This window comes from Gopherus evgoodei, chromosome 4 (assembly GCF_007399415.2).
Source record: "Gopherus evgoodei ecotype Sinaloan lineage chromosome 4, rGopEvg1_v1.p, whole genome shotgun sequence".
NCBI lineage: Eukaryota > Metazoa > Chordata > Testudines > Testudinidae > Gopherus > Gopherus evgoodei.
The window spans coordinates 92,973,347-92,998,778 of record NC_044325.1 but is presented as its reverse complement, the minus strand read 5'-3'; the positions used below and the strand labels follow the sequence as shown (position 1 = coordinate 92,998,778).

General features: G+C 40.3%; 1 protein-coding gene across 4 annotated transcripts in view; it reads left to right on the top strand.

The window, feature by feature from the left end:
* BDNF (brain derived neurotrophic factor) overlaps positions 1-7,393 on the top strand; it is a 49,917-nt gene extending 42,524 nt beyond the window's left edge. For all 4 annotated transcript variants that reach the window (XM_030560212.1, XM_030560214.1, XM_030560213.1 and 1 more), the window contains exon 2: positions 3,957-7,393. In XM_030560212.1, coding sequence (XP_030416072.1) covers positions 3,957-4,718 — 762 coding nt within the window. In that variant the 3' untranslated portion in view covers positions 4,719-7,393. The remainder of the gene's footprint in view (positions 1-3,956) is intronic.
* Positions 7,394-25,432: the final 18,039 nt, after the last annotated feature.

Below are 25,432 nucleotides of genomic sequence, written 5' to 3'. Positions count from 1 at the left end.
TTCTCTATAAAGCAATACAGACCAACCAATCTTTTGAGATGTTACATATCCATTGGTACTTGACGCATAACTCATTTAAAGGGGAGGCTGTTGAAATTTTAGGTTTCAAAAGTCACTTCTCAGAAATGTGTGTTTATGGTGCCTTAATGGTGGATTCCAGATATAGTTTTTTTGTTTGCTGCCAGGCTAAATTGCTAAAAGGGAAAAAAAGCCATGGTATGCTGACCTGTTATATCAACAAATCTACATGTGTGCTATTGTTATGCAACTCTGGCAATGTAAAAGATGGCTGAGAGAATTGTTAATAGGATTCAAAGCCTAATTGGACTTCAGCCCCTATCCCTCCAGATTACTTACGTGTGATAAAGATAATCCCATGTCATGCTCTGGGGGTAAATTGATCAGGATTAGGGTGGATTCTTTTCTACCAGTTCTTACTGGTTAGGTGTACTGTGGGTGGTAACTGACTGAAGCAGTGGGTATTGAGCACTGACAGACTGGATGGACCAATGGCCAGCTGGCAGAGGATATCTGTGGACTAATGGATTGAACCTTTTTTTTTTTTTTTGGTCTCCCACAAGCATTGTCATGTCTCTGTTTCATGCTATCTCTTATAGCTGACTCTGGGGGAGAAAGGGGAGTGTAGGGCAATCACCTGGATGCCAACTTCCAGAGGCGCTGAACTGCTGTGCCACTCAGTTTTGGCTGGCTTTCCCCCTGCCCCTCAGCCACTCTTAGGGATGGGAGCCGCCAAAAACATTTTCCATCTTGACCAGCAAAACAGCTACAGCCACTACTGGTGAAATGTATAACCTAAATCATTTTTCAGAGCCACTGGTCTCTTCTCCTCTAAATCCCTTCTTAAAACCCATTGCTATCATGATGCCCACTATAAACTGCCTAGGTAGGTAGTTTGTTAGTGATTTATTCTGTCACTCATTTACTTACCTAATTTTAAAACAAACTTTGAGGCCTCCAAACTGAACACCTAGCTCATATGTGTGTCCCTATTGCACTTACCTTTGTCTCTCCCCTCCGCATCCTGTTGTGTTTTACACTCACTTGGCATGTTTAATCCTTATTTAGACTGTAAGGTTTTTGGCATAGGGACTGTCTTTTATTTTATGATTGTACAGCTCCCTGCACAATGGAACTTTGATATTGGCTGGGGCCTCTGGGCACTATTGTAATATAAATAATAACAACAGCAATGTGTACTTGAATGGAAGCCATAAGATCTTGGTTCTGTTCCTAGCTCTGCTGTTAACTTATTGTGTGACCTTGGGCAAACCACTGAGGGCAGGATTTTCAAAATGTTTACAGATTTTTCAGTGTCTCAGTTCTTGGGTGCAGCTGTACCAATGGGAGCATAATCTCTCAGTGCCATAGGTGCCCTGTCTGCCAGTAAGATAAATCTATGTTTATATTAATAATGATACCCAGTCTGTAAGATGCTTTGAGATCCAAAGGATGAAAAACACCATTTATGTACAAAAGATTATTGTTCCTCATCATTAGAAGAAATACTATGTTCCTGTGAGTCACAGCCATCAGGTTTGTTTAATTTCAGTTTGTCTATGCCACAATGACATACTTAAACAGGAAGGATGACTTGGACATGAGGATCTCCCCAGCTCAACTCACCCCTCAAGTAAATTCTTCTTGTAAGAAATAACCCTAAACTAAGTGAATGTTGGGCCCTAAAACCTGGGCAGTGTCCCTCTAGCATGTGAGCTTTTTTGTTTGGTCTTTTCCTCTTGCAAATTTGGGAGTACTGGTTTCCCACAGAATATTTGTAGGAGATGAAGTAAGATTTCTACAGAGCACCCTGTTGCCAGACAAATACAGCATTTACTCCAGTATGCATGCCAAGTATGAGGTACTTCCGAATGAACTTCAAAAGCACTGAAATGAACATTAGCTGCTGCTTCAAAAATGTGAACAATGCCATTGCTTTCTAGCAAGCAGTGAACTGGCATGAGCAGGGATCGGAAGGGGGAAAAAGTAACAAGTGGACTTAGAAGATGTTGTAGCAGCAATTTCAGATCAGCAAACACAGATCTCTTTGTCACTGAGGGGTTTCAAGGATTGTATGGATTTCTTATTAAAGGAGCACCTAAAATGTGCAATGTAGCATCTAAAATGTGCACTGCACAGACAGACATAGCAAGAGACAGTTCCTGCTCTGAAGCGCTTATAAACTGAAAAGACAAAACAAAGGGGAGGTGGATAGACATCCTATCAGATTCTGAAGTGCTGATAGGAACAAATTCTGTTAATTCTACTGGGTGTGTGTTGTGGGTTTTGATAATATATAAACCACTCCCTCACTCTTCCTCTTCCATACTGCATGCTGTTTCTCTTATCACACACTTTGCCCGCCTCACACCCCAGATTGTGGGCTGAATGTGAGAGACAAAAGGCAAACCAGACAGTCATGATATTTAAAACATCTGAGGTGGTGGCAGGGCCCTAATGGCTGGTTCATGCTATCTCTGCTGTGCTCAAGCACTGGAACCAAATGTTGCCATTCTTAGGGTACGTCTTCACTACTGGCCGTATCAGCGGGTGGCAATCGATTTCTCGGGGATTGATATATTGCGTCTCATCTAGATGCGATATATCGATCCCTGAATGTGCTCCTGTTGACTCCGGAACTCCACTAACGTGAACGGCGGTAGCAGAGTCAACAGGGGGAGCTGCGGACATCGATCCCACGCCGTGAGGACAGTAGGTAACTCGATCTAAGATACTTCGACTTCAGCTACGCTATTCACGTAGCTGAAGTTGCGTATCTTAGATCGATCCCCTCCCCTAGTGTAGACCAGCCCTTACTCAGGAAAACTTTCATTGAAATCAATGCTGAGTTTGACAGCTAGCTTGCCTGAATAAAGACTGTAGGATTTGGCCCTTCCTAGTTACCTTACAGCGGTTTTATTATTGTCCTTTCAATATAACGTGTGTTGAAATATTTCCATCACATTCAGGTGATACAAACAATTTATTTACTTAGGCTGCATTTTAAGTGTTTATTATAGTATTAACTCTGTGACGGTTTGTCTGGTTGCATAGTCAATTTCTGTACACACTTACTCTTAGGCAAGAAGTAAGCCTGCAAACACCCAGTAATTGTATAGCTTCTATTGGTGATTGAAAGTATTTTTCAAACCATAGTTACAGCTTATGGTGGTTGTGTCCACATGTGCTACAGACAACCTCAGGCAGACAGTCTGTGACATGGTTTGGGCCACAACACTCCTCAGAATAAAATACCTGTGGAGCACTCAGAATGGAAATCTTGTTTGACCCACATGAGCAACAACCGCACAGGAAAACAGCTGCTGGAGCGGGTTCTGGCAGAGCAACTTTTATTTCATATGGCTGTTGCTAGCACAGTTCAAACTGCAGTATGGACAGGGACTAAATGCATAGCTAATTACTTTTTGCCCAGAATATTTATGTTGTGATGTACACAACCTCAAATTTGTTTTAGTAGCACAAGAGAAGGTAGCCCAACTTTACATCTCAGCTTCAAGGTTAAAATACGTTGTCTGTTACAAGTACACAGCTATCTCTGACACTCTTCAAATTCTTACTTGTTCTGTAGATGTTTAGTGCCATTTCTAATCTGCTGTTACACTCGCACCACAAATGGTAGATCATTAAATCGTAAACTGATATAGTATCTGAAGTGTGGCATTTATTAGTGAAGGACCTTGGGCAGGGTTGCCCATTCGTTGCCCTATGTGTTAGCTGAAGATATAAATCAAAGGACAAATGTTGAGTGTCTCTTGATAAAATGGAAACAATAATGCACCATTGATATTAATCTGCACCTTTGTGCAACTGATGTTCATAACAGCTGTTACATGAGTAACAGGTCAACTAAATGGATATGGATTTGTTTTGGCCCCTATGACATTTTAAATCTCTGTTTTTCGTCTTGTCCTTAACAGTTCCACCAAGTAAGAAGAGTGATGACCATCCTTTTCCTTACTATGGTTATTTCATACTTCAGTTGCATGAAAGCTGCCCCTATGAAAGAAGCAAGTGTCAGAGGACTAGGCAGCTTGGCTTACCCAGGTCTTCGGACCCATGGGACTCTGGAGAGCCTAAGTGGGCCCAACACTGGTTCAAGAGGACTGACATCATTGGCAGACACTTTTGAACATGTCATAGAGGAGCTTCTAGATGAGGAACAGGACGTCCAGCCCAGTGAGGAAAACAAGGATGCCGACTTGTACACATCTCGGGTTATGCTAAGCAGTCAAGTGCCTTTGGAGCCCCCATTGCTCTTTCTGCTTGAGGAGTACAAAAATTACTTGGATGCTGCAAATATGTCCATGAGGGTCCGGCGCCACTCTGACCCTGCTCGCCGAGGGGAGCTGAGCGTGTGTGACAGTACTAGTGAGTGGGTAACAGCAGCAGAGAAAAAGACTGCAGTGGACATGTCTGGGGCAACGGTTACGGTCCTTGAAAAAGTCCCAGTACCCAAAGGCCAACTGAAGCAATACTTCTATGAGACCAAATGCAATCCCAAAGGTTACACAAAAGAGGGTTGCAGGGGCATAGACAAGAGGCACTGGAATTCCCAGTGCCGAACTACCCAGTCTTATGTGCGAGCTCTCACCATGGATAACAAAAAGAGAGTTGGCTGGCGGTTTATAAGAATAGACACTTCCTGTGTATGTACATTGACCATTAAAAGGGGAAGATAGTGGATTCATGTTGTATAGATTATATTGAGACAAAATTATCTATTTGTATATATACATAACAGGGTAAATTATTCAGTAAAATAATAATTTTATGGACTGCATGTATAACTGAAGTTTATACAGTACAGTGGTTCCACAGTCTATTTATTGAACATATCCATGACCTGAAGGGGGAACAAATGTCATTTGCGCACAACTAAAACAAATAAGTCTCTGCATTACATTCCTTGATAACATTGTGGTTTGTTGCCGTTGCCAAGAATTGAAAACGTAAAAAGTTTAAAAAAATAATAAAATTGCATGCTGCTTCAATTGTGAATTGATGATAAACTGTCCTCTTTCAGAAAAAAAATTTGAACCAAAACATTCCGTTTACATTTTAGACAGTAAGTATCTTTATTCCTGTTCGTATTATATCTGTTTACTGCTTTTAACTTCTGATAGCGTTGGAATTAAAACAATGTCAAGGTGCTGTTGTCATAGTTTTACTGTTTTTTTTACTTTTAAATTCCCTCGAGGTTGGAAAAGGAAAAAAAATCATTATGATATATGTTCTGGATAAAACAAATTTGGGGGTTTTTTTTGTATGTTGTGAAGGTGTTTGCAATATTGAATCAGGCTACTGACAAAATAAATAAAAAAAAAAGAGGCAACTGAAAAAGAATGCTGATGTTCTGCTTCACATTGCTGAACTGCAGGCTTAAGGACATACTTGTGTAACTGTCTGGCCCCATGCTTTTTTTTTTTTAAAAATATATATATATATATATTGGAAAAAACTGCATTTGCTTATATCACATTGGTTTGTGTGGGGGATAAGGTCTGGGGGAGGGGTTGTTTGGAGTCCCCCACCCCTCCTGTCTTGGGCAGGAAATTGATTGCAATCTCTAAAATATTTCACTCCTCACCATATGACTAAGCTTGTCATATTGAAAATATCATCTAGAGTGTTGAGAGCAATTACTTAAAATGTAATAAAAGCCTTTTTGTGCTTGGATCAAACATTTTGTTGAAGCACAGTAAAATTTCACGATAATGTGGTCTGAACAGAGTACAGTAAACGTAGATCAGAGCAGCTACAGGGTTGGACAGTGTGGGCCCAATTCAATTATGAGTTACAACGCATTGGTTTGAGTGGGGCTGCATGAGTGTAAATCTGCAATGAATTTGGCACCATGTGTTCAGCAGCAGAACAATGCCATTGCCCTGCATACTGATGTATGTACTATAGCCTAATTCTCCACTGATGACAAAGGAAACATCTAATATGCTCTGTCCCTTTTGTTTCTGGGAAATATAGCACTTGAGAAATTGAGAGAATTGAGGCCTGAAAGACTCTGGAGGGGTGGCTCTGGAATGAAGTAGAAAGAGGGCTCTACCTCTACCTTTAAGTAGCGAATATATTTGAATACGTTCAAGAGGTTCTATATCTTAAGGCGCAGTACATGGCAGCTTTAATCTATTAAACAAATAGCGACAAAAATGGTAGGTGTGATAGTCACTCTTGGGATAACTAACACCAAATCTAGTTAGATGTGAATATCCAATTGCAGCAATGTCCTAGTAGTCCAATAGCATGAAATCCGTATTTTTGAGTTAGAAACTCAAAAACAGAGCAAAGGTGATTAAACAAAGGATAAATGTAGGTAAGGACTAAGTACAGCAATTGCAGTGAATACAGTGAGGGAAACACGCATTCTAGAGTGAGGGAAAGTAGCTCACCCTCTGCTCAAGTAACCAGTAGTTAATGAGTCCATTAGCCCAATATTTCAGCTTTGTAGGCAATTCAGGTAGGTGTGAGAAAAGAGATAAGAGAAAAAATAGGTAAAACAAGAACACTTAAGTTTTGCTATACTTCATCCGGAATTTAATATTAGCAAAATTTGTGCCCTATTTTGCATCTCTATTTTAATGCACCAGTGATCAGGCTTATTGTAAAATGTACTCCTTTCTCCCAAATTATCCCTGGACATATGTTCAACACCCAATAACCCACCTATTTGATCAATATACAAATAGACATTATCCCCTAAATTAACCCAATTATCCTTGTCAGCCAAGATTGACTAAATAAATGGTCCTTATACTAAAGGTAAACAGACTCTGGATCTGTCAGTTCAGCAGAAGAAATGACTACCAGAATTTAGCTGCCCCACCTGCTCAATGACAACTCTTCCTCCATCCTCAATATGTTTAAGCTTAGGGACTGCTAGCAGGAGTGTGCTGCTGCAACTGTGGAAATCCACAGGGATAAAGAGAGAGACATTTATCTGAACCTCTTGAAGCTTCAAACTTCAGGCTTTATGGAGAGATTTCAGGCATGCTGCTCCCAGAGGGAAACTAGAAATAAAGTACTTACCTTTTTGAAGATCTGAAAGCTCCAGTTTGAGTTTGCTTTATACAGACTGAAGGGTTGGGTGGAAGAGGATTTGATTTTGTTCAAAATCAGTTTTGTGTATGTTAAATATCCTTATTTTTCATAGCCCTGATAATACTGTATGAAGCAATTGCAACCTCAATAATATTTCCATACTCTTTCTGTAGACAGAAGGGGTTTTGCCATTTACTTTAATGAAGCTGGAATTTCAGCCAAGAAGAGTAATTGACTCTACTGAGATCTAACTTTAGATGTGACAATGATTTTATTTTGTCATATTTTTCAAACCACAAAAATTAAAAAAGGCAGCCAAGTAGAAAACAGGAAGGGGTGAAATTAAGCAGAGTATAGGTGTATTACCTATTTCTTAACTTAGCAGTAGAAGGACAGATAGAACATGAAAGGAATCTAATTTGGACATAAGATTAAAAATAATAAATTCTATAATAAGTTTCTATGAGAGAAGTGACTTTCTTTAAATATAATTTATACTAGAAAGAACAAAGATAGTGAACTTGCGAAATTATCTATAGATATGTCTTTACTTAAAACTCAGCCAGGATTGGGCCAGATGTGGGGACTATATGTTGTAGAGTCTTAAAAATACTGTACATTGATCTATGTCCAAATTCTGCCACTCTTACTCTTGAGTAATTGAAATTAATGGGTCTACTCATGGAGTAGTTTATTAAACAAAGTGAGTAAAGGTTGAAGAATCTGACTTCTATTTTTCTTTAATAATTGTACATTTAAAAAAATCCATAGATTCTTTTTTTGGGACAGGAATAGCAAATGAATCTTCTATGCAAGTATATTAATGTGGTACAAATTATTCCCTAAGGTGTTGGTATTTACAATTTCTGTAACATGAACCAGGCAATTAATTACAATACGGTTCCATGGCTGTCACATGCCAGGCCTAATACATACATGATCCCAGGCGTGGCAGTTTTAGTTGAAATGAGGTTTTTTTTTAAAAAGTCACTCAATTGAAGTCTTGCTGTGGTCTGTTTGTGGCAAAGGTATTTCATTCATGTCAGCAGGCCTATTGCTTTGTTAAAGTAAAGACTTTCGTGCAAATGTAAGTTAATGTCTGTGGAACGGTTCTCTATTATTCACCATGTGTAACAAATATTTATTGTATATTTATATAATGTTATGTTTTTTGGGAAACATTGAAATTGGCATTAAAATTAAAAGTATCTGCATCATACTGTAAATATAATTTAGCTATATTTAAGTGTACTAATTAATATATGTTTAAGTATAATATTTTGTATTCTTTTAAAATATTTTCTATATATATATATAAAAAACTTGGGTATGGGAAGGGTTGGGGATCATGTCACTTTTCCTTAATTGTAAAACAAACTTGAGTTTTACTATGAAGATGTGTGTTCCTTGCTTTAAAACACCGTTTACTTTATTTTAGCAATAACACTTCATTTAGAGAGCAAATAGCCACCTGTTTCATAGCTGAAAAATATTTTTATTTTATTGGGCCAACTTCTGGTGATGAAAAAGACAAGCTTTCGAGCTGATAAAGAGCTCTTCTTCATAACTGGGGGAGGGGTGGCATGTCAAGATGTCATTTTCCACAAAACTTGAAGATTCTTTTCAGAATTATGTATTTCCATTTAATTCTAGACGATGAATGCTAGGAACATGAGTATCCATGAATCTGGCACAACTGATTTTATTCAACTATAAAAATGGTTAAAATTGACATAGGGTGGTGGGATTTTTTAATAAATCAGTTAATAAATAACTGAACAAATGAGACATACATTCAATATCTATAGTTTGGTCATGTACCTGTTTTTTGGAAATGGTGCCATGTATATTCATATCCATTACATTGAACTTGTATATGACCCTGCAGAGTTCTATCTCAGATTGGAATTTCCTTGGGTTAACATATTGTTAGCCTTTCTAAAAGGATATGCCTCTGCTATAACTGCCAAGTCTTTGTATGCTTAATTATACCATAGTCATAGAATGATCAATAAATCATCATGATGAATGGAAAACTTTCAAATAAGTTACAAAAAAATTCTTTTTAAATTCCAGTGTTGCAACTTTCCCAAGAGATCAGTGCCAATAATTCCTTCACAGAACCTAGTAAATTGTACTTCTGCAGATTATCATTTATATTAAACACACATGCATGCATATAACTCTTTAGTGTTGTCTTAAAAATAAGGCTAACGAAAGCCATAACAAATATTGAAACGGTTACAGTGGAATAATGGTAAGAGAGAGCTCTTACTGCTATGCCCTGATCCTGCTGCTGGCAGTATGTTCTTTGCAAGAGGTCCCTGGTTTTGGAACTTGCTTCTCCCCCTTTGTATTCCAGAGCTGAGATTTGTTAACTCTTCAGGCAAGCTGCAATGCACATTCCCCCAATGCACGCCTTTCCAAAGGCTGTTGAAGAGGGGTTGGGCTAAGGTGAATATATTTATAGGCTTATTTCGCTATTTTAACTTATGGTCTAGGCAACCAGGGAACAGGATGGGTACCTATAGTTACACTTTAGAAATCTGAAGATATAAATATTCTATTTGATAGACTAGAAAAGCCAGTCTTGAGTGGCTGATTATAATAAGACTGCAGAGACTGAAATGCAGTTTGGCAACCATTATCCAGTTTTTTGTTTTTTCTAGTAAGAGACAAAAGATTTACATAACTTGGAATCTTGGAGTCAAACTAAAGGGATTTTAAATTATTCAGCCAGAGAACCATGGCAAAAGGAGGTTTTGAACTGGACATAAATGCAACATTAAAAAGAAATGAGAAGACCATGGCATTTATTTCATGCAGGCCAGGTATGTGCAGTACATTGCTTCCCCTGCCTACCTCTTCCAAATAATTTCTCATTAGGATGCAAATTAGCCAGTAAAGACTCATTCAGTCAGTACTATGGAATTAGAAAGGAATGCACTGGTTTGGATAAAATATAAACTGAATCAAACACTCACCCAAATCACAAACCATCTTTGCAATTAAAGAGTTCATCTTATTGTTTATTTTTGCAAACTAACACCTATTCATCAGAGATGGAAGTATCATAATAGAGCAAAAGGGGTTGCCATAGTGGTATTTCCAGCAAGTCCTTAATGAGGAAGTACCATGAGACAACCCGACTTTGCAAGAGCTTCAGAGGAAAAATGTGCGGATTAGCACTGGGACTTTGGGTGCTTCTCCAAATCAAACTTTATAAAATTAATTCTTGCAGACTGGGGGACAGAATTGTTCATAGGTGACGCTAGAAAAAAGCAATTCAACTCAAAACTAAGCTTATATTTACATTCCTAGCACTTTGGTTTGACATAGAAACATCATCCAGCTGCTGCAGTTTTCTTTTACTAAAGGACTATACAAATCAAGGGTAAAGAGTGAGTCACTGGACCTTCTGTGTAACCTGAGCACGCCTCAGACCTGCCCACCCCAAAGAAGCAAATCATGAAAGCTTTACTTGTATTAAAAACACCATTGGCATATATCTATATATTTTTTTACTGGCTTGGTTTGTTGCTCTGGTGTGGACAGAACATCGGTACAAGCAGTCAGGTTAGCCAAAACCCTGCAAAGGCAACCTCCAGATGTATATGAGCACAGACTGTTCTTTTTGGGGACCTATGCTTTGATACTATGGCAATGAGCACAGTATAAGAACTAAACATAAGTGACCTGATCCAAAGCCCACTGAAGTAAAAGGAGAGACTGCCATTGTCTTTAGTGGGCTTTGCACTGGGCCCATAGTTACATGGGTATAACTCCCGTAGACTGATCATGTGGGAATAACCTATGAGGGGGAACTAGAAACTTTCTGAGCATCTACAGGCTTCTCTGCTAATTTTTCCACCAGTGGAACTATGCAGAGGGTCTGTGTCAGCTCCTCTATGGCCCTTGACAGTACAGCTCTGAAAGAACTAGACTGCCAGAGGTTCCCTGCTGCCAGGAGGTATCCCCCTTGAGTGTGGAGGAGGAGGGGCACATGTCCGTACATGGAGGAGACTCACACAAGAAAATGCTAACCCAGACAGTGTTAAGTGATGCCAGCATTATTGGGAGATAGAAACAACCTGGTGGAGTGCTGCCAGTCCTCCTATCCCAATCCCAGCTTTATTCCTCAACTAACCCTGAAGTGCAAACTCTCCAGGACATCCAGGGAGAGCCACTGTGGGAGTGGAGGCAGAGAGGAACACTCCAGCACACTCCCAACTTGCACCCCACTCCCAGCCAAGAGAAACAAGTTCAGGTTCTCATCTGTTCACATAAGGGAAGAGGAATCATGTGGTTTGTAACCATGCCGGTTGTAGATTTAAACATTAAAAATGCAGTTAGGAGTAGCTGGCTTTATCCATGTTAAAAGACAAGGGATTTAAGAGTTTCCATTATCATCTCAGCACTCTGATATTACAATGACAAGAGCCATAAAATCACCTAGATAAAGATTGATTCATAGAAACAGAGCCAGCAATCTGTGTTTAGTGTTTGAAAAAGAAAAATCATTTGTATGAGGTTATAGTAGATAACAAACACTAGTCCTCTGCAACAAATTTTATTCTTATCAATCTATTGTGTTTTAAAAGTGGAAAGCCCAATTATCTGACTTTAAGCTTCTAGGAATTTTAAAAGATACAGGCAAGCTGCATGAATAAAAATATTTACCATAGATGCCTTAAAGCTGCAACAGTATTTCCAACTTGCCTAAGAAGGAACAATTTTCCTCCTCATTGCTTTGAAGCTGATGTACTAGAGCATACATTCAAAAACTGCTTTGGCTTATTTGATATCAACCGTCTCTCTCCTTCGTGATATTGCTGTGTGACATGGAATTACAAAGATTGGGATCACTATTCTGAGGGGATAGTCTCACAAGAACTGAAAGCTTTGCAGGTTCTATAGACTCGTGAACAGTGAGTCCAGTAATTATGTCACATCTGACATCAGAAAATGTTTAGCTCTTGATAAAATAAACCCTCATTCATACAGAAATCTTTACTCCTCTCTGCCCCCAACCTCAAGATATAGACCTTGTGTAAGCAATCAGTTATGACTTAAGTCCATCAAGAACTGGAATTTCAAAGCTAAAATTCCAGCTCATAAATGCAGACTAAACTATTTACCCCTCTCCCCCACTGTATTATATTTGCTCAAATTGTATCATAAACTATATGGAGAAATCTGCACCAAGGATCCGCTCTTACTGGCATCCCCCCATCTACAGTGACTACTTTAAATTACTCTTTGAGGTTTTAAAATACATTTTTTCTGACCGTTAAAGAACATCTCTGTTGGCGAACTCATTTTTGTTCATATCCTGTATTGCTTAATACAAGTTTCACTGTACTTTGATTGTATCATAAGAACTCATCATATAAAGTCATTGTAAAGTTTGTATGGACACATATGAAGAAAGTTACTGCTGCTAACACTGCTATTTACAGTTACCAAAAAATGTCCAGTGCAACTATTCTATCTCAAATTCCCTTTCACACATATTCATATCACTAAAAAATGGCCAAATTACATTTTGAGGAAATATGTATGAAGTATTAATTTCCATGTTAAATTCATTCTGGCCAAGATTCTGCCTGGAATCAATACTTGTGAACAAATTATAAAAGGCCTTATCAAAACTCTAAAACAGGAGTTCTCAAACTGGGGGTCAGGACCCCTCAGGGGGTTGTGAGGTTATTATGTGGGGGATCACAAGCTGTCAACCTCCATCCCAAACCTCGCTTTGCCTCCAGCATTTATAATAGTGTTAAATATATTTTAAAGTGTTTTTAATTTATAATGGGCATCACACTCAGAAGCTTGGTATGTGAAAGGGGTCATCAGAACAAAAGTTTGAGAATCACTGCTCTAAAAGACCCTTCAGAATACTCACTTCATCCATGTGTTTTATTTGCACAGAGAGATTTACATGCATCACTCCTAGGGTGACTAGATGTCTCAATTTTATAGAGACAGTCCCGATATTTGGGGCTTTGTCTTATATGGGTGCCAATTATCCCCCTCCCCGGTCCCGAATTTTCACTTTCGCTATCTAGTCACCCTAATCACTCCATAAGAATTACATAGGTAAATTTTGTACACTAAGTTAAAAACCTATGAGACAATGTTTCAATTTAATTGTTTTATTCTTCAGAGATCTAATTGAGCTTTGTCCAAATACAGATAGAGTAGCATAAGATAGTAATACAAAATGTATTTCTGCCCCTTTGCTGAGCAGTAGCAGAATCTGAGGCCTACAGGCTCAGTTTTCCTTTTGAAGAAGGAATCAGTGATGTAGAAAAGCATTTTCTTAGTGTAATTTGCTCATTTACAAAATTTTCACATATCCTATTTCCTTCAACAGGGATAATAACAAAGAGTACCCAGGCAACTCCTTTCTTGCAGAAACCTCATGTAAGGGCTCTGTTCAGGACTCACAGAAAATACAGACAGATCCAACTATTTAAACAGATGGCCTTTTTCTTCCTCAGTCCCTAAACTTTACAGCTGGGAAACCCCTACTCCAAAGCTCCCTCAGACCACATAGTGCAGAAAGGTGGCCTGGCCATTAACCCTCTGTGATGAGGTGTATCTACCCCACACTGGCCCCACAGGGGTTAACTGTGCATTGCAGGCTGAGGAAGCCACACCCCTCCATCCCTGTTGGGCATGCTCAGCCTGGAGACAGGGTATAAAGGGAAGCAGCCCAGCTCAGTTGGGTCAGACCACTGAGGAGGATGGATACATATTGTGGGTGCCTGCTATGGAGCTGTGGGAGCCCTAGTTTACAGAGGCCACTCATGCCAAACCCCAGGTAAACACTGAGTCATTGTGGACTTCACCAGCATATGACCCTAGAGAACCAGAGGGCCCATGGATTGCAGTACTGGGAGACCAGGTAGGAAATAGCCCAGGGGAGATAAATACTGGTCCAGTTATGGGACCAGAAAACTCATCTGTGTTTCTGTGGGAGCCTCGCTGAACTAGTGGTGGGACCCTCCTGCCACTGTTAGGGTCCAGGGCTGGGACCTGGTGGAGTAGATGGGCACAGGTCCCCCTACCCCCTGCTGCCAACCCCACACCAGCGTGGCAGCTTCTTCCCACCTTAGGCCTAGAGGCTTGCAGTTGTCTACTGCAGTGGTTCTCAAACTAGGGCTGCCGCTTGTTCAGGGAAAGCCCTTGGTGGGCCGGGCTGGCTTGTCTACCTGCTGTGTCTGCAGGTTTGGCCAATCGTGGCTCCCACTGGCTGTGGTTTGCTGCTCCAGGCCAATGGGGGCTGTGGAAAGGGTGGCCAGCATGTCCCTCAGCCTGTGCCACTTTCTGCAGCCTCCATTGGCCTGGAGCAGTGAACTACAGCCAGTGGGAGCCGTGATTTACCAAACCTGTGGATGTGGCAGGTAAACAAACATGGCCTGGCCTACCAGGGGCTTTCCCTGAACAAGCGGCCGACTGGCTTTGAGAGCCACTGGTCTACTGTTCACCTGAGTCAGAATGATAGACTATTGAGACTGAGCTTGCTGTTCTGCCCTATCAGAGGGCCTATGCAACCCAGACTTTGATTTGATGCTCTACTCTGCTTGAGAGCCTGAAACTCTGGGGAGCAGCCAATCTACTTTGACTACTAGGTCACACTGCTCTCAGAGCAAGGGTAGCCCAAAGGATTCTGACCGCTATCTCACACTCTCCTGTTTTTAGGCCATTGGAGAGACTCTAGCAATCAGGACACAAGCTCCCCGCTGACCATATGTGACTGGGCACTCCTTGATGTATCTATCCTGTGACACCCTCCTTTTGTGCTGCTGCTCTGCAATACCAAGTCAGCTCAAAAATGTCTAAAGGGCCAGACAAGGAAGAGTGCTTTAACCCACACAATACCCTTAAGGACTTTCTGAGGGGCATAACTGCATGGTATCTAAGGGTACGTCTACACTACAAATTACTTTGGTATAACTTATGTGGCTCAGGAGTGTGAATAATCCACACCCCTGAGCGATGTAAATTATACTGACTAAAGCACTGGTATAGACAGTGGCAGAGTTTCTCCTGTCAACACAGATACCACCTCTGAGGCAGTATTTATTAAGCTAACAGGAGAACTATCTCTCCTGGACTTAGAGCCAATAGTGCTACTGATGTAGTATAGACATAGCCTAACTCTTTCCATGGAGAGGTTCATCCTGGGTTCTTGTACAGCTGTGATCATAAATGCACACAAAATTAGAACCTTTCACCATAATAGTATAGTTCAATGCATATAGTAACTTGTGCACAACAGTCAGGGACACTAATAATGAAAACAGGTTTTCATCTGGGTAGCCTTTCTGTGTGTTTCTGTTAATATACTTTTAGATGTGAAATGATTAAACTTTCTTGAATTAAAGACAGTACAGTAACACCTCACTTAATGTTGTCGTTAGGTACCTGAAAAATGCGACTTTAAGTGAAACAATGTTAAGTGAATCCAATTTGCCCATAAGAATTAATGAGGGGGTTAGGTTCTAGGGAAATTTTTTTCACCAGACAAAACGCTATATTATATACATATACACAGTATACGTTTTTTTTTAAACAAACAATTTAATACTGGTACACAGTGATTGTGATGCTTGGTTGAAGTGGAGGAGTCAGAGGGTGGGATATTTCCCAGGAAATGCCTTACTGCTAAATGATAAACTAGCAATTGGCTGATCCCTCAAAGGTTAACTCTCAACTCTACAAGGCAGCAGGACTGGAGGAGGGGAGACAGCATCACAGACAGAGACACACTCCCTGTGTGTGTGAGAAAGAGAGATGCACATTTACCCTATAAGTACACTGCCTTGTTAATTAAATCAGCTTGCTGAGACCGCAGCTGCTGCCAGCAAGCTCCCACTGTCCTGAGCCCTGTTGTATGTCCCCCTCTGCTCTATGGAAGATGGGGTTAAGCGGGGTGCAGGAGCAGGGGGGAGGGGGACACCCTGACATTAGTACTTGTCTTCCTCCCATTCTCCAATGCCCTCCCCTCCCCCCCGCATAGCAAGCAGGAGTCTCGGTGAGCAGCTCCAGGGCAGGAGGAGCACATGGCAGTAGGGGGAGGGATGGCTGCAATTGCTAGTCTGCTGGGTGGCTGCCACACAGGGAACTTACGGGGAGCTGATAGGGGAGCTGCCAGTCCACCCTGGTTCCAAGTCCCCACCAGCTAGCTGCAACTGGCTGCTCTTCCTGCAAGCAGTGGACAAAGCAGGTGGCTGCCAAACAACATTAGAAGGGAGCATTGCACAACTTTAAACGAGCATGTTCCCTAATTGATCAGCAACATAACAACGAAACAAAGTTAACTGAGACGACTTTAAGTGAGGAGTTACTTTTGGTAGCTACTAGGATTAAATTAAGCAATTTTCCTGAATTAAAGACCGTGGCTAACTTCTAGGATCAGGACTGGTTCTCCAAACATAAAATGCTCAGGCGCTAAAAAAAAAAATCCTCTCCCCCTGCTTCCTCTCATATTTATTTATATGTGTGTGTGTGTCTGTGTGTAATAGTTTTTTCCCAATAGTGTTAGTGAATTTACCCCATATGACAAATGCCAAACTATATTTGCCCTTTTCCAGTCCTCTGGATTCTCTCCTGACTTCCATGACTTTTCTAAGATAATCACTAAAGGCTCAGATATCTCCTCAGTCAGTTCCTTGAGTATTCTAGGATGTATTTCATCAGGCCCTGGTGACATGAAGACTTCTAACTTGTCTAAGTAACTTTTAATTTGTTCTTTCCCTCTGATCCTACCTCATTTTCACTGGCATTCACTATGTTAGACATCCAATCACTGCTAACCTTTTTGGTGAAAACTGAAACAAAAAAGTCACTTAGCACTTCTGCCACTTCCACATTTTCTGTTATTGTTTTCCCCACCTGCATTGAGTAACTACTCTGTCCTTGGTCTTCCTCTTGCTTCTAATTTATTTGTAGAATGTTTACTTGTTACCCTTTATGCCTCTAATAATCTCGTTTTGCGTCTTGGCCTTTCTAATGTAATATAAACAATAAGAGTGTTAAATACAAGTTCTTACTGCTTTCATTCAAAGTACAACAGAATTCAGACAACCAGTGGTTCAAATAATGGTGGTCAACAGTGGCCTGTCTTTGCTAGTATAGTTGCCTTTCCTAACACACTAGTTGGAGACACACTAATGGTCGGAAGGGGGGAATTAAAAACAAAACACATCTAGCACTGAGAAATTGGTGGTCAGGTTCTGTAAACCATTTAAACCTGGTATAGGGCAGGCTCTCCAGGAAGAGATGTGTGAATTGTCATGTGTCTGTTACCTACAGTCACATGTGCAATCCTGGATGATTTGTCAGTTTGTTCTACTGAGGGCGCACGGTCCTGTGTTTAAAAGGAAAAACAGGCTGTAAAATGGCAGATCTGATAAAAGAGCTAATACTGCCCAATTTAAATCACCGGTCATACAAGTAGCTCTATAAAAGCACCAAAGTGCAGATGGAAAAAGGTACTGTATGTGTTAGGACCTATCCCTGACCTGATTCCTTTCTGTACCTTTGCCCCTGCATTCTCAGCACACCAGCTCCCCTACCTGGACCTGCTGGGACACCTCTTTTCCCGGGCAGCTCCAGATCCCATGTACTTCTCTCAGATTCTCATGGGAAACAGGGAGACTTAAAGAGGAAATGGGGATAATAAGATTTTCTATCCACAAACACTCCTCATCTCTACATGTCTTCATGGTGTCAGCTAGGTTTCTGCAGTCTGTGTGAGTAGAGCATCTTGTCTCCTGTCAGGCCTTGGCTGTCACGACTACAGTGCATTGGAGTAGAGCCCCTCATGCTCCCTGTGTAAAGCAAGAAGGTGCATTCACAGTGGGAGCTGCTCCAACAAGGCCATCAGTAATGGCAGGCAAGAGCTGGAGATGACCCCCTATCTCTGGGATCTGGGCCTAAAACAAACAGACAGTCCCCTGAAAGAACCAGGCCCTCAGGAATCTCCCTTCCTGGGGTTGATGTGGGGCCTGTAACATCAATGATGTTAACATGGCTTTTTCCTTGGTTGGGCAAGACAGAGCATTTCTCCTCCTGCCCCTCATCTGGGCTCCTCGTCCTCATCCTTTATTCTAATAGATGAGGCCCCATCAAGTGGCCAATAAATAATATTTTATTAAATCATAAATAAAAAATGTTGTGTAACTTATTTTTATTTCTGCTTCAGTATCTCCAGGACCTAAATGTGTAGTAACATAAACTATTTTTATTTACTTTGATAGCCTGCTTGTCACTGCAGCAGAGCAACAGACAGTGCAGGAAGAGTAGAAAATAAAAACAAGTTTTCAGTTGAAAGTAAAAAGAGACCATGTAAATGAAAGAATGACTATTTAAATATGCAATTAATGCATTGCATTATTTGCATAAAATCTCCAGATTTCTGGATATTCAGCCTTATCTATGAATCTCATTCACTTAAAAAAAAGCTTGTTGTTAAATACTTGTTTAAAAAAATAAAAATTCATAACAAGGAAATATTAAATGAAATCTTGCTTCAGTTTCCATAGGAAACTGAACCAGCTTAGTGGAGGCTACTAAAATCAGATGCAGCAGCAACACTGCTCATACACTATTTTTTACTTAAGGAAATTCACCTAACTTTCTGGAACTTGAAGTCTCTCCTCTGCCCTAGGAGGCTTAGGCATGAACTTTGATCTCCAAGCAAGCTGAAATGTTTTATGTAACATATGACATAGAGCCTATTTTTCTATTCCTTGATTGAAATTAGAGTTTAGAGAGCACAAATGAACCCATATTGGTAAGATTCAGCTTACTTTCCACTGAACACTTGCGGAGGGGGGAAGCAAATCACTCCCAAAAGCATCTGCATTAGCGTTGTTCCTTTATAGACCTTTCCTAAATTAAAACATGGATTACAAACATAACTACGTGCCTTTAGGGCTTTAGAATGATTGCCAGCAAAAGAAAATCTAAAAAACATTGAAGATAAAAGTACTGCAAACAATAACTACACAAAATAATAAGATCTGGCTGTTACTGGAAATAATGTAGTGAATAGCCTGACAATCTAAAGGCTTTCTAGTAACTTTTTATGCAGGAAGCTGGTATGACAAGACATTAAAACAAAGAGTGGCTGAAGCCTTGGATGTTTTCAGGGACCTGCAATCGATTAGTCAAACAAGGGTCCCATCACAAAGTTTCCTTTACCACAATAGTATATTGCTGATATGGATTATAGTACAGTAGGTAGGTGGTAGGTAGTACCAAAATCCTATGATTTGTCTCAGAGTCCCCAGTAAAGACAGTATCTGATATTAAACACTTGGTTTTAGCCACATGACCATGAAAATCTATAGCAAGACCATTTCACAACTGGTACTAGACAAATATGCCTGTCAATACTTCCCGATTAGCCCCAAGCCACTAAGACCAATGTATGGAAGATTTCAGATCTTTCTGCAGATCTCACGTTTTTCTTTCCTTCATAAAGCCTAATTCTGACTTCATCTATAAAGGGATCAGGTCGCAGGTCCATTGACTTCAGTGAGCATTGTACCCCAGTATCTGAGCACTGAACTTGGCCAGTAGTGTTTCATTTAATTTGGCTTCTGATTTTGAACTTTAATAAAATGCTATGACGTTTTCCAATGTTCTATAAGTGTAGAAAATTAGGAACCAAGTGTAGACACTAGTGATACAACATATTTGGAGTTTTATTATCAATTACTCTGAGGCCCTGATCCTGCAAAGACTGACACCTGTGCATAACTTTGTGTTCTGTGAGTGGTTCCATTGAAGTTAATGGACCTTCTCACAGTTTGTAAAGTTACCATGGAAATATTGGGTCCTAGGCCATTCTGGCAAAGGCCTTAAAGTGATTGCAACTGTAATTTATGCCCTCTTTAACTCCCCTTTATTGGCCTTCCAGTAAATGAGAATACAATCCATTAGATTCACTCACATTGTTCATAATCTATTTCTGATTATTACAAGCAAAACATTCTTGCACTTCAAACCATTTCATACTCAGCATATATATATTTAATTGAAATGCAGAGTAGTCTAGTGAATTGATCAGAGGGATAGAAGCTAACCCTTCCTCAGCTTAGCCACTGACTTGATGTGTGATCTTGAGCAAACTTAAACTCTGGTTTTGTATCCCTATTTGTTTTGGGATTTTTTGTCTAGGAGTTTTTTAAGTAATTTGTTTGTTTTTTAACAGGTTGCTAAAACGTACAGTTCTGAGCTCCAGTGCCAGGCAGATGTTTTGCAGCTGTTACACTCTTCAAGAGTCTCCAGCTTGCTTTAAAGCAAATTAGTTGGTTCCAGCTAGCAGATGCAAATCCCTAGCAGACCACACTCAGATCCTCAGCTATGGTTAGATGCTCCTAAAAATGATTACATATAACTAAATCTATTATATTATATATAACAAACAGTTTCTCCATTTAAGTGAGGGTAATAATACTTAACCTACCACATTCACAGGCTAAGGCCGCTATTCTGGAAGATAACTTTAACCACCTGAAGAGTCCCATTGATTTCAGTGGAACACCCACCTTACATGCTTCAAGTTAGGCATATGCTTAGATACCTTCCTTAAATAGGGGTTTTAATTCTTTAAGGAGTGTCTAGTGCTTTGAAAATATGAAATGATGTATAGATATTAAGTAATATTAGTATTACCTGATCAGTATGCCAGTATATTGCTTTTTCCAGTAGCGGAGGCAGAATATTTTTGGCCTCTTGGACGTCAGTGAAGGGAAAAGCATGTCTCAATCTGACTTCCTTAGGCAACATCTCTCAGCCAAAAAGCCAGAGCGTCACATGCCATCTACTTTGCTGAGAGACTGCTTGCCACATTCCATAGCATGTAGCACCCTCTCTCACACACTATACAAGCAGCTTGGATTTTCTTGTGTCCTGTCACACACACATGGAGGCCTGAGAGGGGATACAGAAAACAGAGAATATTTTTAACATGCAGTAGTCATTATTTCTATTGACTTATACCTCAGTCTCTTAATTAAAAGGCAAATCCTACCCACATCCTACAAGGGTGGGGTGCTGAGGTGAGAGGGTAGGATGCTGGAATTCTATCTAATATGCAGTATGGATCTTCTGTGAGTTCCCTACACCTTTATTGGGACAATGGAAAGAACTGGGGGGGATACTCAGCTATCAAGATCCACTGACTGCTCTCCCCAGGAGGGAGTAAGAAATGTCAGAGACATGGGAGTTGCTTCTCTACAGCCTAGGGTTGAGGATTCCTTCTTCCAAGACATTCCCCATAACACAGCCAATTAATTCAAGATCAGGATTTGTTTACCATTACTATGAATTATGTGTTGCTTTCAAATGAAGCACTTCTTCCATATTGTGTCCATCCCAGTTGGGGGGGGGGGGGGTGTGAAACCTTTCACTGGTTTTATGGGCATACAGTCTTCCAGGAAGTTTCACAATTCAATTGATTAAAAGAGTGTGTGAATTAAAAGAACATAGCTGTGTGTTCTAACAACAGAAGTCAGCATTTGTGCTGTACTCTACTCACTTGAATTAATAATCATTCCACGTGATGTGCTCTGGACTCTCCATAGGCTCTTGTATCTCTGTGTAGCTTTTGATTTATTTTTATTTTTTTGCTTTGTGTCAGGTTCTTTCTTCAGGCTCCTTGTAGTAATTTTCCTTAGCTCTAGTGTACTAACTAATATTGTTCACTGACATTCTTTCTAGCAGCATAGCAGGACATCATGTTACAGGATGGGGTGGATAAGGCTGGCCAATGTTTAATCTTGTTTAGTAGGCCCTCTTCTGAAGATATTAATGTGCTAATCCCACTGCTCAGCTGTCAGTGCCGTGGACTGACAAGTATCTCATCTCATCCATTTGTCCTGCACAAAGGCCCATAAAAAAGCAAACATGCTTGGTGCCTGGAACAAAAATCAGGTACCAATGAGACAAGCACTTGGCACCAGCCTAATGGTGAGGAGGCTATTTCAGTTCTCAGAAGCCTAACTACAGAGGAAAAAGTTTTGAATAGTTAGTATCCAGTCCAAAATGTTAGAAGCTCATTGCGTTTCACAAAACAGGATTCAAAATAATATGCATTTCAGAGAAAGCAATCTTTTTAAAGAGATGTAACATGACATTACTGATGTGTAGTATAAGCCTGTGTGTGGCAGGCATCTTTCTTAAACCTTGGTATTTTTTGTTTTGTTGAAAGCATGTTTTTCTATTGGGGCTACTGAATATTCTAAGCAGTTTGTAGCTTGACTTCTTTATGAGGAACGGATCCATGTGGGTTCAAGTAGCAGAATGTCTACTTCTGCAAATTTCAACTATAAATTTGCTGTTGGTCTAATGTAACCAGAATCTTTAAAATTTCTTTATAAGTTGTAATTATCCCTTTTGGGTTAATGATGCACTAACAAATCTATGATTGTTGAACCTGAATGTTTCCACCAGGTGAGGATCAAATTCTACTCATCTGGCTCACATAAGTAGCCCCAGTGAAGTCAGTTTTATTGGGCCAGATTAATTTACACTACTGCAGTTCCAGAATAAATTCATTGACTTCCTAGATTTATTCCACATGTGCACTGTGCAATCTGTACTAGAAACTGGCCCAGTCTGACTACTTGCTTAAGCAAGTTTAACAGGATTTGACCTAAACATTAGTGTGAAGTAGGGTGATGGTTTTTTAAGCAGTCTTAATAAATAACTGAACAAATTAAATATACATTCAATATCTATAGTCTGGTCATGTTCCTGTTTTTTGGAAATGGTACCATTTATATCCATTATATTGAACTTGTATATGACCCTGTAGAGTTCTATCTCAAATTGGAATTTCCTTGGGTTAACATTGTTAGCCTTTCTAAAGGATATGCCTCAGCTATAACTGCCAAGCCTTTGTATGCTTAATTATACCATAGTTATAGAATTATCAATAAATGTTCATGATAAATGGAAATCAATAAATCTTCATGATGAATTAGAATTCTTTGAGGGGGTCAGCAAACATAGATAAGGATTATCCTGTAGATAAAATGTACTTGGACTTCAGAAAGCCTTTGACAAGGTCCCTCACCAAAGGCTTTTAAGCAAAGTAAGCATGGGATAAGAGGGAAGGTCCTCTCATGGATCAGTAACTAGTTAAAAGACAGGATACTTAGAGTAGGAATAAATGGTCTATTTTCACAATAGATGGAGGTAAATAGCAGGGTCCCCACAAAGATCTATACTGGGACTAGTGCTGTACAACATATTCATAAATGATCTGGAAAAAGAGGTAAACAGTGAGGTGACAAAGTTTGCAGATGATACAAAATTATTCAAGATAGTTAAGTCCAAAGCAGATAGTGAGATCCTTTTTATTTCTTCACAAGGTGACAGGGAAAGAAAATGACAGATGAAATTCAGTATTGATAAATGCAAAGCAATGCACATTGGAAAGCATAGTCCCAACAATATATATAAAATGATGGAATCTAAATTAGCTGTTACCACTCAAGAAAAATCTTGGAGTCATTGTGGATAGTTCTCTGAAGTCATCTGCTCAATGTGTAGCAGCAGTAAAAAAAGCAAACAATGTTCAGAACCATTAGGAAAGGGATAAATAATAAGACAGTAAATATAATGCCACTATAGACATCCATGACACCCATACCTTGAATACTGTTCTAGTCACCCCATCTTCAAAATCCAATATTAGAATTGGAAATGATACAGAGAAGGGCAATAATGTATGGAACAGCTTCCATATGAGAGAGATTAAAGACTGGAACAGTTTTGCTTAGAAAAGAGACAACTAAGGCAGGGGATATAAAAAATCTATCAAATCGTGAACGATGTGGAAAAAGTGACTAAAAGTGTTATTTACCCATTGTGATCAGGTGTTCACTACACACCAGCCCCAAAAGAGTGAAAGAAGCTGAGAAAGGGGCCAGTTAGTAAGACAGGCCACACATTAGGGGTTTAGGCTGGTGAAGCAACCCAGCTGGAAGATGGAGCTCAGTTGAGCAGGAAGGGGGGCTGGCCTGGGTTACTATAAAGCTAGGAAGCTGGCAACAGCAATGGCTGCAGTGAGGAAGCCCACAGTCACCCTCCGCATTAGAAAGAGAACCTAGGGAAAGAGTAGGACCCTGGTCCTGAGGAAGGGGCATACCCAGAAATGAGAAGAGTGAAGAAGAGAGCCTGTAGGAGGCAAGTAGGAAGCAGCTTAAGGAGAGAGCAGCAAGACTAGGGACTGAGCAGACCTTGGCTGCATGTTGTAGACTCCCTGGGTTGGAACCTGGAGTAGCCAGTTTCATCTACCAGCCGCTGACAGAGTGGCAGTGTCTGGAGAGCAGGTCCAGTGAGACTCTATACCCTAAAAAGGGAAACACCATATTGACCTGGCCAGAGGGATGAGTCACAAAGAGGAAGTTGCAGCTCTTGGAGCAAGAGAGGGGCTTAGAGTGAGAAAGAGGACAATGTGGGGAGACCACTATGGGAGGTGTTGGATCTGGAAGAGATGTAATCCCCAGAATCACCAGGATGAGGTGCAGCTCCATGCTGGGTAACAATTGCACGCTGGTGAAGAACATGGGCAAAGACTGAATTGTGGGATAAAACCTCCACCCACAGATTACTTTCTCTGAGTGGAAAGCAGAGGACACCCATCAAGGGACTGGAAAGAAGCCTAAAGCTGGGGTCCTACAAAAACCAGGGAATATTGATAAAGGCAGAGCTCGACCCAAAAGAAAACAGAGCATTTGGAGGAAGTGGGAAGTGTTTGGAAGGGGTTCTTAGTAAGGAGATGACTCAAGACCCTATCACTCAAATTTCCCGCCAATATAGGTTAATTAGGATTTCTGTGGAAGACCAATTAACAACTAGTGTAATGGCCAAAGCTGAAGGGCTAAATAGAGAGAGAAGCAACTGTAGCAGCTGGGAGCAGATAAATAGAGAGGAAGGAAGCCTTGGAAAAGTTGGGGAGGAAGGTGCAGAGCCTGAAGGAAGGTAGAGCTGGTTGCTGCTAGTACTGCTCCTTTTCCCCAGAAGTAAGAGGGGAGCTGACTGGGATGTGTGTGTATATATGTAAATAGTACTACCAGCCTGATAGAACACTATAATAAAGCACAGTGGTGAAGCTAGCCTGGGGTGAGCATGACCTGTCTCTAAGGCAACCACCTCGTGACACCCCTCCATATAATACAAGAGTTAGCCATGAAATTAACAGGCAGCAGGTTTTAAATAAACAGAAGGAAGTATTTCTTCACACAACTCAGTCAGCCTATGAAACTCATTGCCAGGGGATGTTATGAAGGTCAAAAGTATAACTGGGTTCAAA